General features: G+C 40.3%; 1 protein-coding gene across 1 annotated transcript in view; it reads right to left on the bottom strand.

Moving 5' to 3' along the window:
* Nucleotides 1-15,466, bottom strand: part of CSMD3 (CUB and Sushi multiple domains 3) — a 2,043,988-nt gene that overhangs the window by 395,360 nt on the left and 1,633,162 nt on the right. Inside the window, exon 44 of the mRNA XM_030189879.1 lies at nucleotides 8,769-8,946. Coding sequence (XP_030045739.1) covers nucleotides 8,769-8,946 — 178 coding nt within the window. The remainder of the gene's footprint in view (nucleotides 1-8,768; nucleotides 8,947-15,466) is intronic.

Consider the following 15,466-nt stretch of genomic DNA (forward strand, 5'->3'; position numbering starts at 1 on the left):
TATATGAGAGAGCATCCTGACAGTATTCTGAACTGACTGGAGCCATTTTAAGAGGAAAGAGGAAAGACCTGCATAAGCTATATTGCAGTAGTCCAACTGTGATGCTACAAGGGCATAAGGTAAGGTGGCACAAGCTGAATTATCCATAAAATCACATACTGATCTAATGTAATGGAAAGCCAAAAAGCTGGATTTAATCACTAAAGCATTCTGGGCATTGAATGAAAGATTAGAATCTAAGAAGATTCCAAGAACTTAAAAGAATTTACAAGGATCAGTGGAGTGTTGTGAAGGGTGGGCAACAGAGAAAAAGTAAGTGGTCAGTAAGCCAGGCTGTGACTATTTTGGAGGGATTAAGAATCAACTGATATGAAAAAGTCAGTCATTAATTGAATACAAACAAGACTGGAATTTTTAAAGATCAGGAGAAAGAGGTTCACAAGGAGCATGTTGCCTGCATAAAATAGGTTAAAATTGAAAATTTTTTGTATAAGTATAGCCAAAGGGCTTACGAAAGTGTTAAACGGGAAAGGGGCCAACACTGAACCTGTGGAGCTCCACAAAATAAAGAGGATGATGTAGAAACAGAAGAAGGTAGGGAAACAAAATTTAATATACCGTCAGTAAGAAAAGATGTAAACCATTGTAGGACTGTTCATTTAATCCCAATAGTAGAAAGTTCCAACAGAAGTGAGGTGTGATTAACAAGCTTGAAAGCAGTAGTAAGATCCAAAGAAATAACCAGTGCTATATCTTCCCTGTCAAAGATCTCACAGAAGTCACTCATAAGAGACACTATTATTGTTTTGGTGCTATGACCGGCCCTACAGCTGGCCAGGTGTGGAAGTAGAATGTTTGAAGCTTCCAGATGTTGGAGTAACTGAGTATTTACATTTTTTTTTCAGTCAACTTGGCTAGAAAAGGGAGATTAGATGCTGATCTGTTGTTGGAGATTTGAGATAAATCAATATTAGTGCGTTTGGGGAGAGGACGAATAACAACAGATTTCCAATTATGTGGAATAACTCCAGAGGACAGGCAATTACAGACCATCAGAAAGGAAAAAGAGAGACCATATTTAGTGTCCAGGAACCAAGATGTAGGAATAGGATCTAATGAACAGGTGGTTTGCTTCATACATATTTTAGAATATACCTTATAAAATGAAAGCAACTATGTATGGATATGGATAAGTCAAAAGTTTTCAATGCAGCATTATGTACCTGGTCACTCAAAAGGAGTATATCTTTTTTTTTTGTGTGTGTGTGTGTAGATAGATAGATAGATAGATAAAAACACATACAGTATGCAAAGATCAAATAGCCACAAGTACACGGTGATGTGAACCTGGAGGGAGATATAAGAATTGCCACTTCAGTGGTGGTATTTGCTTACAGAAGATTGCTTTTGGTGCAGAGCCAGCAAGGAAACCTGTAATTCTTAGTCTGTTGATATGGGAAGATGTGTTTATAGCAAAAGAAAATGTGGTTAAAAAAGATAACAAAAAGATATTGTGCTTTCTATATTCTAATCAAGGTCTTCATTTATGCAGTATCATAGGAATAATTATGTTTTTTTTTTTTGCAGATGAATTGTGGGCAACATTAACAAATGTAACAGTTAATTATGCTAATTACCCCAAGGCGTATTATGTGCAGGCATTGCATACTGTTAGCACTTGAATATTCTGACCTAAATTGCCTCTGCTAGTTTAATCCTTAAATTGGTATAAATAGAGCACACAATTGTGCACGTGAGTCAAACTGTGTGATAGTTTTGAAGTACAAAATTTTATAGGCCGTCAGCCTTATTTTATTTGAAAATGAGGCCAAAGTACAATAAAAAAAGACCTATGCAATAACCCTGATTATATAATTTACTGTCAGTTCTTTGATTTTACAATTTATAGAGAGAGGTTAAGGGTCATTTGAAAAGTCTTATTAAGAATGCAATAATACTCTAATCATTGGCATAAAAGATTTTATTTGAATGTTTTGACACAATCTTTCATTGGCTTCATGACACATAAAATGACATGCTATAATGGTCTATATCTTATTGGTGCAATAGATGAGGTCTGTAAAATGATTTATTCTTTTACAAGATATTTTTTACTAGAATTATTTTTAACAATTCTATTTTTGATAGTAACATATTGCACAATGAAGAGAATAATATTCACTGTAAGTCTGAAAACTAGTCCTCATTTCCGCCTTATTAGATGAATACTGATTTCTAGAAATCAATACATCTTATGTTTATAAAGCATATGGAATTATTTTTACCCTACATCATTCTGCTATGATTATGTCAATCCAATAGAATTTAGTAGTTGACTCAAGCAGGTAACTGGGACTATAATTCACAGTATTTTAATATACCCTCTTTTTTGATAGATAAGCAGAGACGTCAGTCATTAGTTCAGATGGTTGAGAAGGAAGACAAACTTGTATGTGGAGATCAGCATTAGTATTGGTTTTCTACAGTGATGGTAAATACCATAGATATTTATTTGAAGAGGTTATCAAAGAAAACACATTTTTTAGATGTTTGTCTCTCATACTTATTAAAGGATGTGCCTTTGAATGTTGTGATCTGGATAACAGGGTTTGAAAACACAGCCTTAGGTAATGGGGTTTATCATTCAGACTTGGCACAAATTTTGTTAACACCAATTCCCAAATCAGTGGGAGCAGATTTATCAAAAGTGAATTATTTAAGGCCATTTGCTGGCATTTTGTGGCTTGCACAATTTTAGAATTTGTTGTGGGAATTCAACAATGATTTTGTATCAAAGTTTGATCTTTTACATGTCTCACAACTTGGCTTTAGATCATTTTATAGTACAGAAACACTATTGTTAGAAATGATAACAGAATTACAGTTATCCTTAAGTAGAAGGAAACAAATGATTTTGCTATAGTTCACTATCTCAGCGGCTTTTGATGCAATGGATCATGGGCAGTTGTTGAGCAGATTAAGGGCCCTGTTTACTAAGCAGTGCGCTAGCATTTTTAGCATGCGCTAAACATTAGCACATGTGCTAATGCTAAAGACACCCATATGAATATATGGGTGTCTCTAGCATTTAGCATGTGCTAACTGCAGTGTGCACTAAAAATGCTAGCACACCTTAATAAACAGGCCTGCAATCTGCATAAGCATCTACATGAGCCCAACACACACCAAAATGGAGTTACTGCCCAGCTACCAAGTGGCTATTGCAGTAATTTCATTTTTGGTGTGTGTCCAATACATGCAGCTGAAAAATAGTTTTTACTTTTGGGCGTGTGTATCGGACACACACTAAGTGGCATTTGATGCACGTAGGTCATTACCACCCAGTTACTGCATGAGACTATACCGCTAGGTCAATGGCTGGTGGTAAGGTCGCAGACCCAAAATGGATGCGGGGCAATTTTCATTTTGTCGCATGTCCTTTTTCTGCAAAAAATATAAATAAGGCCTTTTTTCACAGGCGCGCTGAAAAATGGATCAGCGCACACCCAAAACCCACGTCTACACTACCGCAAGCCATTTTTCAGTGCACCTTAGTAAAAGGACCCCTAAGTGATTTAGGAATAGAGGAAACAGTTTTGAGTTGGTTTTGAGAACTTTTGCAAAAGAGATCATATAGGGTAAGGAAGGGAGATAATACAACACTGGAGTGGCAAGCAGTTTGTGGTGTCCTACAAAGTTCCCCTCGCTCACCAACTTTGTTCAATATTTATTTAAGTAAGATGGGAGATGCAATGTCAACATTAGGAATATTGGTTCTCTCATATTTGGATGGTATCTTTTTAATGAATACAGCATTAGAGAAATATGAAGATACCTTGTTATTGATACTACTACTACTACTTAACATTTCTAGAGTGCTACTAGGGTTACGCAGCGCTGTACAGTTTAACAAAGAAGGCCAGTCCCTGCTCGAAGGAGCTTACAATCTAAAGGCGAAATGTCAAGTTGGGGCAGTCAAGATTTCCTGAATAGAGGTATAGAGGTTATGTGCCGAAGGCGACATTGAAGCGGTGTAATACCTCAGAAAGATTGTTGGGCAAAGGATGACTTTCTAAAGCTAAACAGGTTAAAAACAAAAACAGTGTGGTTTCGATTATGTAATCTGTTGCATAGGAAACATCTGGATCTATAGTCAGAGAGATGCTATCAATTGTCGACCATTCTAAGGTATTAGTGGTCATTTTAGATTCAAAGTTATCTTTTAAATTACAATAAATGCCTTGGTTAAAAAGTTATTTTTTAGATTAGGACAATGTAGAGCAATACACTCAGTTCTATCTTATTGTATCTTCAGAAGTATAGCTCTGGCTATTTTAATTCCATATATAGAATATTGTAATTCTTTATATAGAGGGATTTCATATAAATTGATCAATAAATTGCAGTTTTTGCAGAATATGGCAGTGAGATTGATCTTTGGGTTAGGCAGGTTTGAGTGGGCCACACCACTTTTGCAAGAGTTACATTGACTATTGATATGAGGATAAAGTTTAAATTGGCCTGTCTGATTTATAAGTGTCTATATGGTGATAATTCCAACTGTTTAATTTATTACCTAGATTTTCCATCTACTTTTTGCTCAGCATATAAAGAATGGTGCTTGAAGTTAAATTATCCATCTGTAAAGAATATACAGTGTAAATCTTTTTTAGAATCTTCATATCTGTACCAAGGTGTGAAGGTTTGGAATTCATTGCCTTTGAGTATTCAGTAAATTAAGATATATTTTTCCCTTTGAAAGGTTCTTAAGACTCAATTTTTTTTTAAAGAAGAATCCTTGTAGGATTGACTGTAAAAGGTACACATTAATTTTTTAAATAATTTTTTTAAATAAAAGTGATGGTGTGTTGTAATACTTCTATTGAATAGGACTTACTGTATATTGTGATCCACTTAGAATCCATTTGGAATGTAGCGAAATACAAATATTGTATAGCATAACATATAACATAAGTAGGCTTCACGGAATGTAAGATTTGAGCTAGTCAGCTGAACAGAATTAAACAAGCTGCACAACCTTGAATATGCTCTCAACAAATAGCCTGATACAGTGGAGCAGGACAAAACTTCTGAACAGTTTAGGGCCTTTTAAATAAAGAGCATTAAGCAGTTAACAAGTGAACTAGCATGTGTTGCTACTACATAAATGTGGTAACTGATAGCATGGTAGCATGAAAGTGCGCATTAATTCACATGGTAATTGCATGCTGTGTCAGGGGGGCAGGAACTAGGTGAATTATGGGCAGAGAATGAGCATAATCTGGACACTGTACTTATCACACACTATCACTTGTGCAGTTAGTACATGTGCATTCACCACCTACATTAAGTGTATCAGCACTAAAAGCAAACAGTCTTAACATGCAGTATGGAACATTTCAGTTTGGTAAGTGAAAGGAAATGCTGGCTATACCCCCAACAAATATCACACAGCCTTTGCAGTTACTGCACATTAATTTTTGCTGTTAAAGGGGGGTCTTTCACTAAGCTGTGGTAAGCACATGCATACTGTCACTTAAAATGGCTTACGACAGGACACACTCAGGTATCCCGCGATATGTTCCAAACCGTACACTAAAACACTAAAAGTATTTTAATAGTTTTGTTGGAGGGAGCATTTTGAGGTGGAAAGTGGGCATTCCTGTGCTAATCAGTTAGCAAGGTTATATTACCGTGCACTAACTTCTTAGCACAGGTTTACTATTAGAGACCTTACCATCGCGAAAATAGATATGCACATGATAATTTTTTTCAATGGCTATGCATTAATGGATGGAAATAAAGAAAACAAAGGACAACCAAGGCCACTGTAGAAGTGTTCTTTATTCCAGCCTATTAGCTTATATTAATATACTGTGCTGAGCAGAGCCAGATGTCAATTCAAAGTCCCAGACAGAGCTGGATTCAATACAGGCTGTGTTTCAGCCTCCCTGCCTTCCACATGAGTCCAAATAGATTCTGTTCTAGTCAGTGGTGTGAGAAAAACAAAGAATAGGATGATAACAAGTCACATTTAAGGACTTGTTAAATTCTAGAGTCAATATTCCAGCCTAACCAGGCAAGAACGAACTGCGACAACAGCTTATCCTCCTATTCTCTGGGTTTTTTTTTAATAACAATGTGCACTCAAACCCCATACAGCACAACCCACAAGGGGGTTTGGCCATGGGAGGTGCATGGGTAGGTTAGAGGCATTCCTAAAATTTGTGCACAGTGTTATAGACTACCAGGGATGTGCGTCCAAATTGAACACTGGGAATTACACCTGCTTTCAGGAGGTGTAGGTCCTGCTGCCCAAATGTGGGTGCCCAAATTTTTTTTATTTATTTTTTTACATTTGTACCCCACACTTTCCCACTCATGGCAGGCTCAATGCGGCAGGCCATGGAGGGTTAAGTGACTTGCCCAGAGTCACAAAGAGCTGCCTGTGCCGGGAATTGAACTCAGTTCCTCAGGACCAAAATCCACCACCCTAACCACTAGGCCACTCCTCCACAAATTGGCACTTAGTGCTGTTACATAATGGGCACTCATATTTGAGTGCCAATTATAGGTAGCATTAAGTGCCATTTTTTTCATTGCCAATTATTGAGTTCCATTTACTGAATCTAGACCATAAATTGTTTTTGTTTTTGTTTTTTATAGAGCAGGTACAAATTTGTGCAGTAGCATTTGCACTTAATCAGCGAGCCTATTTTATACAGGCATGTGTAGGCATCTATCCAGCTAATTTTTGAAAGAGAAGGGCACCCATCTTCCGACACAAATCGGGAGATGGGCGTCCTTCTCTCATGGCCGGCCAAATCGGCATAATCGAAAGCCGATTTTGGCCGCCTTAACTGCTTTCCGTTGTGGGGATGGCCAACGTTCAAGGGGGCGTATCGCCAGTGTACCAAAGGCGGGACGGGGGCATGGTAAAGAGATGGCCATCCTCGGCCGATAATGTAAAAAAGAAGGGCGTCCCTGACGAGCATTTGGCCGACTTTACTTGGTCCCTTTTGTTTCACGACAAAGCCTCGAAAAGGTGCCCGAACTGACCAGATGACCACCGGAGGGAATTGGGGATGACCTCCCCTTACTCCCCCAGTGGTCACCAAATACACACTCATTTTTGCATGTTTTTTAGACAAGGTTTATAAAAGCAAATCTTTTCCTAAAGCACTACCTGAATTTGAGACTTCTTCAGCTGGATGTCTCAATTCTGATTTGTACATTCTTTCTAAAATTTGCCTTCACATGTTGCAATTTTTGTGTTGGGCTGGAAACTAGGCAGGCCAAGGGCAGAGAATGGATGTGGTTATCATACTGTAGTTGGCATGGAAAACATATCAATTTTGCTGTTAGTGCTAGATCATTTAGAGGCCCTTTTACTAAGGAGTGTAGGCACCTATGCGTGTCCAACGCAGTGGCATTCCTAGCATGGATGGCAGCCGGGGGCGGATCGCCGATGTGCCCCCCCCGGATGCAGCACGCCCCCCGCCTGTGAAATGACACCTTCCCCCCTCCCCGGCGAAATGACACCCCCCCCCGGGGTGCACGCCGCTGCGGGGGGTGCCACGGCGCGTGCCTGTGGACTCCGACTTCGCGAACTTCGCTCGTTCGCTGCAGCTCCCTCTGCCCCGGAACAGGAAGTAACCTGTTCTGGGGCAGAGGGAGCCGCAGCGAATGAGCGAAGTTTGCGAAGTTGAAGCCCACAGGTGCGCACCACAGCACCCCCCAGCGGCGTGCACCTGGGGCAGACCGCCCCCACCGCCCCCCCTTGGTATGCCACTGGTCCAACGCACGTCAATTTGGAACTACGCCCGGCTACCGTGTGCCCTGGGTGGTAATTCTATTTTTTACGCGTGTCCAATACCTGTGACAGAAAATATTTTTTTTATTTTCTACCACGTGGCGCATACCAGGCAGTAATTGGCAGTGTACACTCGCTGACAATTACTGCCCAGTTAACGTGTGAGACCTTACCATTAAGTCAATGGGTGGCGGTAAGGTCTCAGGCCCAAAATGGACACATGCCAATTTTTAATGTGCTGCACATCCATTTTTTGGCCAAAAAAGAGGCCTTTTTTGCGGGTGCGCTGAAAATGGACATGCACACATCCAATACAGGTGCCTACAACAGCGCAGGCCATTTTTTGGCGCACCTTAGTAAAAGGACCCCTTAGTGCCTCCTCAACTAGAATTGAGCAGTGTTAATGTGCAATAGTGAACATTTCAGTATGGTAGTTGTAGAGGACATGTTGACCATGCCCTCAACAATTAGCCTTTGCTTTTAAACTATATTAATTTTTGCTGTTAAGGCATGTTAACTGCAGAAATTTAGCAAGCTTTAGTAAAAGGATCTTTACATGTGTGTGTTGCTTAGCTGCTTCTGTTGATACTCTAGATATTGATAATTGCAAAATGGGTGCTGCCACTAAACATAGCTGGCACATACACACTCATTCCTGTATGCATTTTAGAAAAGATTGTATATAAGCAGATCCTTTTCTAAAGCACTACCTGAATTTGAGACTTCTTGAGCTGGACATCTCAATTCTGGTTTGTACATTATTTCTAAAATCCAACATCAAATGTTGCAATATGTATGAACAAGAACAGAGTCTTTAAAATATTACTTTTCAATTTCAACAGCTAACATGACTGTTAAATAAAAAATAGGGACTCAAGTTTTTGGCTTTCATCTCTATATTCTTTTATGGTCTCATTTCTTGTACAATAAATTAACCATAATAATGGTTACTTACCAGACAGTAATGAAGTCATATATTGGTTCTGTTTGGAGGACAGTAAAATTGATGTAGATTCCATTTCCAGGGGGTACTCTAACAAACCAAAAGCAGTCTTGAAAGTTTGGATACTCATCGGGGTACCCAGGAGAGTAAATGGTGCCATTCATTGCAGTTATATTTCCTCCACAGAGAGCTACAAAAATTCAACAATAAACTTTAACTGCAAGAAAATGTCATAAATACTTAAGTGTTCTTGTTAGCTGAAGTGAAATATGTGTTTGTAAATATATGTTGTCGTCTACTTGAGCTTTACTGTGCAAACATAAATTACTAAAGTTGGAAGACTGGCTTAAGTTATTGAGAACTTTATGAAAGTTCTACATTTTGGGATAAGCAAGTAAGATAAGTGCAGAAGCCCAAAGGCAATAAAAAGTCAAGTATTCAAAACATATATGTCAAAATTAAAGGGAATTCAAGGATGAATAAATAGAGATGTGTATTCATTAGAGCACATTTGGTTCACTAGTGCAGCATGCATGTTGGAAATCGGTATGATCAGAAAGGCAAGGGCATGTACCCGAATAAGAGATGTGCCGGCTCAAAGAGGGAGCTGATGCGGAACAGCTAGGAAAGGGGGAGAGGTGGGGTGTAGACAAGGGGAGGTGAGAAAAGGGATGTCAAGGTACAAGTGGGACCCCTGGGCCAATCAGAGAAGGTGGGAGGGGAAGCACCGTAGTTCAAATGGGTAGTCCACACATCAGGCGCCATCACACAGAGTTTGGTATCCTCCCTGACATTTCTGGGGATTAAGCTGTATGCCACTAGTCAACTTTCTAGACTGCCATGCAACAAAGTTCTAAAGCTGCAGGAGCAGATCTGGCACTTCAGACAGGCTAAGAAGGCTACACATAAGCAGTTCCAGTCCCTGCTAGGCCCATTAGCGTTTGCAGCAAGAATTATTCCCATGGGTCGTATATTTTCCCATCGCCTGGCACTGGGAAAAATATCAATCAAAAAGAGTCATTATTGTATTGGGATCATGCAGTCCATGTGGGAAGACTTGAGCGTGTGGGAATCTTTCCTAAGCTCATTTAATGGGAGAACATTTTGGCACAATACTCATATGAGCAATGTGGAGCTTCAACTGTTTATGGATGCCTCGGCATTGGTTTTGACATATTTTTCAAGGGGCCTTGCTGCTTTGATATATGTATGATCGTTTATTTGTTAACCTTATTTGTGTACATAATATTTATAAGCTATATACCTTAGACACAGACGAATATACAAAATATTTCTATTTTAAATAAGTTTATAAGTGTTTATACGTTTTTAATTTTAAATAACACAACTTAATTACAACACCATTTTATGAAATAGTTTTTATACCTGTCCAATGGTTTATTATTTATTTTGTATACATTTTTTAAATAGGTTTGCTTATGTGTCTAAAGTATATATTATTTTAAAGAGTTTATGTGTATACTTTATATTGTAACCAGGCGCCTCTCTTGTGCAGCCAAGGATAGAACAATCTCCTCCAGCCACAGGCTCCCGGTACAGTGAAGAAACAGATGTCCACCAGTAACTTCAATCTTAAGAACTTTTATTCCATGCAGGTTTCTATTACACAGTTCCAATAGCAGCATAGCACATACCAGGATTCAATACAGGTTTACAGGCTTCAGTTTGGGCTCTTTATCCAGGGCACAATAAACAGTAATTCAATTCCCCAGACAAACAGTTCTTTCAGTTCATCATCACAGTTCAGTCACCCAGTAGCAGTTTCTACCTTCTATCCTTTTTATCTTCAGGAGAGTTCAATATTTTAGAAACTCCTTCTACCCAAGGGTTTTCCCCTACATCAGCTTCACAGTGAATTCAATACTTTTGGGACTTCCTCTCACCCAAGGAATTTCAGCCTGAAAATACTTTAGGGACCTCCCTGCCCAAGGGTTTTCAGCCTGCAACTCCTTCTCTCCTTCTGCTTCTCTCTCCTGAACTGAACTTCTGGGACTCTTTCCCACCTGCCTAATCAATCCCTGGCTTCAGCTACCACCACCAATCATTCTCCTTCCATTAGCTTCCTCACACCCAAACCAGCTGAGTTGAGCATTAGACTAATAATGAGCTCCTGCACACAGGGGCAGCCACTCTACACAACCTGCCAGTTTACACCCATGTCTTCCCTGATTGCAGCTAGGAGTCCAGTCCGGGTTCTTCATCTCACCCTCTGGCTCCTTGCCTGCAATGCCTTCTGGGACTTCTATTTCAGACTGAAACTGCCTTAACCCAACTATCCTGGAAGTGACTTTATCACAATATTAAGATACATATGTGATGTTTATTTCTCCTTTTTTATATATCTGTAATAGTTCTTTGTGAAATAGTTTTTATAGTAATACTTATTTTGTAGACTCCTGAGGAAGGCGCTTTTTAGCGCTAAAACATAGCTGTGTCGAGTCGAGTTTTTCACTGTGTAACTTGGAATAAAGGTTTGATTTACAATATACGTCTTCCCCGATTTCTTGGAGGAGCCTTCCCTTCCTACTCCCTGCTGTGTGCATTTCCTTGCGTAGGATCCTAACGTACCTCCACCTTCTTGGTGACATTTTCCTCTTGACCTGCTGGCACGACACTGGGGTAACATGGGACATTGCATTTGTGGAACTGTTCCCGATATGAGTAGCCTTAACCATTTGAGCCCCAAGTCTAGCCAACAAGCACATTGTATTTAGGACAGACAAATGATGGTTGTGGATGTAATAAATAGACTACCGTCAAAGAACGACAGGGTTATTGAACTGATAAGGGAGATAGTTCTAACCTGCATGCGTTTTAACATTAACTTTAGAGCAGCACACGTGCCTGGGGAATATAATAATATTGCAGATGTTCGCTCTTGCTCCAAGTTCACAGAATTTCGACAGTTAGCTCTGACAACCGAAATCCAGAGAACACCAGTCCCTGTAACAGTTCAGCGGTTTGGCCTCGTGAAGCCTGGCAGTTAATTCTAGCTTCCATATTGGACGCTAAGAGGAAGAGGTACACAAAATATTTAACAAAATTTGTGTACTTCTGCATGAGATAGCAGCTACCCCCAAAGACCTGGTTCCATGTTGGGACCATGATGCACACGTGATCCAGGTTAAAGCAGTGAGCGCTAGCCCGACTGCTATGTGATCACATCTAGCCAGTATCAGTTTCTTTCTAAATGCTTTAGATGCTTATAACCCCGGGAACCACTTTGCAGTCAGACAGCTTATGACAGGGCCGTAGCCAGACACCCAATTTTGGGTGGGCCTGGGCCTAAGATGGGTGGGCAAAAGAACTCCGCCTTGTCCCACAAGTGATTTGGTCTCTCCCTCTCTCGCCTGCATTCCATATGGTCTTTCAAACATCCCCCTCTCCCACATATCTTTTAAATAGCAGATTTTCACCGGCAGTGAGCAGTAATACACACTGCTCATGTTGGCCCCACAGCCTTCCCTCTGATGCAATTTCCTGTTTCCACATAGGTGTGAAGACATCAGAGGGAAGGCTGTGGGGCCGATGCAAGCAGTATGTATCAGTCGCTGCTCACTGCAGGCAAAGATCTGATATTTACAAGGTATGCAGGAGGGACAGTTGTTGGGAGTTTTCGGCTGGTGGGGATCCCTGCCAGCCACATCATAGGCGTGCTGCTACTGGGTGGGCCTGAGCCCAAAGTGGATGGGTCTGGGCCCACCCGGGCCCACCCTTGTCTACGCCACTGGTGAAGGGCTGGGTAAATAGCACATCAGCGAGGCTCAACAGTAGGTGCCCCATCACACATGACAGGTTCAACATGCTTATAGCCTCTATTGTGTCATTATGTATGAATCACTCTGAAAACATTCTGTTCAGGTGTGCCTTCTCATTGGCATTTTTTGCTGCTCTTTGAGCTCATCTCATCCAGCTCTGTCCATCTGGAGTCCACCGGGCTCATGGTAAATGATGTACTCATACAAGATAGCAGATTACATATTACAACATGCAAATTGAAAACCAATCAAAGGGCAAAGGGCAAGTAGTGACCCTGGGTAGGTTGCCGGGCACTCTCACATTTTGTCAATGATATATCACGCCACCCAAAACACAATTCATGGCTTTTAATTCACAGTGATTGCAGGCTGTTAGTTCTCCAAGGTTCTCAACATGGGCCTGGTGACCATGGGTCTTGAAGGCAAGCCAGTTAGGCATGTTGAGGGATCAAATTATGATCCTGGGTCGATGGAGCTCAGAGAGGTATAAAACTTACATCAGACCACACTTAGGCTAACAATGTTCAAGAGGAGATTCATAAGATCATAAGATGTATAACATTTAAAAAACCACCATCGTGCAATGTGCATTGATGCTTTGTTGTCTTTTGTCTTACACAGGTCCACACACGATTTGGGTATGTAGCCATTCCTTTGTGCTCTGGGCTCACAGAGGGGTTCTGTTTTGTCCCATTGGTAAAGGGCTTGATCTGTCTGCAGCAGATGTCACATTGATATGGATGGTGCAACCACTTGCTACAAATAATCTTGGCACAATTGAACACTCACAAACATTCACAAACCCTCCTCCCCCGTGCCATAGTAATACACTTGGAAATAAATGACATAACGTCAACACACAATGTGGAGCTCATCAAGAAGATGCAGTGGGACATCGTGGAGATATCCAGATTATGCCCTATGGTACAGTACATGTACTCTGGTCCCACATTATATGGAATATATGGTATATATGGAAGGGCGGGAAGTCACACCATGCAGTTAAAAGGATAATGCAAAAGATTAACAGATGGATGTGCACGTTTATGCATGCATTGAAAGGGAAAAATATTTTACTCAAATTGAACATGGAGAATTGCCGGGGTCTGTACCACCCAGATGGTGTACACGTGTCTGATATAAGTGTTGATATCTTCAACAGTGACACACAGGATGCAACTGACATCCTTCTGATTTGGGATGGCTGCAGTGTGGCATGTTGATATATGAGTGGGGGCTCCTGACAAGCAAGGAGTCACTGTCAAGAGCTCTGGCGCTAAAGGTGGTAGCCTAGAAGACCTTAGTGGTGTGGGGGCCATGCAGGGTTGTGTGCAAAAAAAAGGTGCCCTCTCCAGTGGGGGCACCTAATAACAATTTAAATGGTAGAAGTACCCCTCTTGCATGGAGGAGCTTGCACAAATGCAAAGTAAAACAAGAGAGGCTTATACTTAGACATACAATTCTCCATGGCTTGGATAGGAAGGAGTAGTGATGGTGGACCAGGCAAGCTTGCTTAAGTCTACCCAGATCCAAGGGGCTACTAGGGCAACCAGCTTGCACAGTGGTGCCCATAGGCCCTAACAGTGGTTTGCAAAATGTTAATTTGCATAAAGGCAATATAGATGGGCCTGACTACAGAGGCATTGTGGTTCTTAAGTTATCCTTTCAATTAGCATACTAAGGTTTAAGTTGTAAATGTATATGTTAACAAGAATGTTGTTGTATAGTACAATGAGGTTGAATTGTTCATTATAGAATTGTTCGTGCCAGTGCTGCAGCCTTATTTTGTTTTTTATTATTATTTTTATTAAGCTTTTAACAAACATAACTTCACATTTATGGATGATAATACACAATTTGGAAATGTCCAACGAAAATAATTTCTATACTTAAGTTATACAGTAAACATTATATTGACCACAAGTTAAAGAAATTGATCCAAGAAGAAAGATTATTCAAATAATCTAAAAAGAAATACAGTAAATCAGTAACACAATTTACAATGATGTGCCCAATCTGGGTAGTTCCACCTGCTCCAGTTAATTAGTTTTCATATAGGATTACACCTTAACATTTGCTTCTTCCCTACTTATTATAAAATCCTCCAGCTGTCTGGGGTCAAAGAATTGAAACTGTTTAGACTGAAATACAATTCTACAAATACAAGGAAATTTCAATAGGAAACTAGCTCCTATTGCAAAAGTTCTTGTGCGCAAAGCCAAAAAGGCTTTACGCCGCTTTTGAGTCTCTCTTGATAAGTCAGGGTAAATTCTTATTTTAGACCCCAAAAAGTTTGAATCCAAGTGTCTTAATGAGAGCCTCAAAACTGCATCCCTATCAATCTCCAAAGCAAAGGTTACTATTAACATTGCTCTCTTCGTAATAACCTCTAATGATGACTCCAAAAAGGCAGTTAGATTCATCTCTCCACCCTCTTGAGGGAAAGTTTTCTGATACCCTAGGATCAGTTTGTAAATAAAATGCACGAGTAATGGGTGGAAGAGATTTGTCTAACATACCCAGTATTTCTACAAGATATTTTTTTACCATTTGTACTGGGGATACTAGTGGAGAACTAGGAAAATTTATTAGCCTTAAATTAAGTCTTTTAGACTGGTTCTCAAGATATTCCAACCGTCGGGAAGTAAAGTTCTTTTCTTTAATCAGCGTTTGACCCAAAAGTTCCATCTTTGAAGTTCTTTCAGTAAGACGTTTTACTTCCTCGGTTTGAGAGTCAGTCTTTTTCATCTGAGATAATGCAGCCTCTGATAAAGTTTTAATAGTCCCCGCATTTTTAACCACCAGAGATTGTAGGGAGGAGCATGCTGTGAAGGTTAAATCCCGTGGAGGGGCATAATTGAACGAAAACGTTTATCTCCATGGGCGCTTATCTCCGAGAACGGGTCCGTGAAGGGGCGGACCGAACCGTAT

Source organism: Microcaecilia unicolor, chromosome 1, assembly GCF_901765095.1.
Source record: "Microcaecilia unicolor chromosome 1, aMicUni1.1, whole genome shotgun sequence".
Taxonomy (NCBI): Eukaryota; Metazoa; Chordata; class Amphibia; order Gymnophiona; family Siphonopidae; genus Microcaecilia; species Microcaecilia unicolor.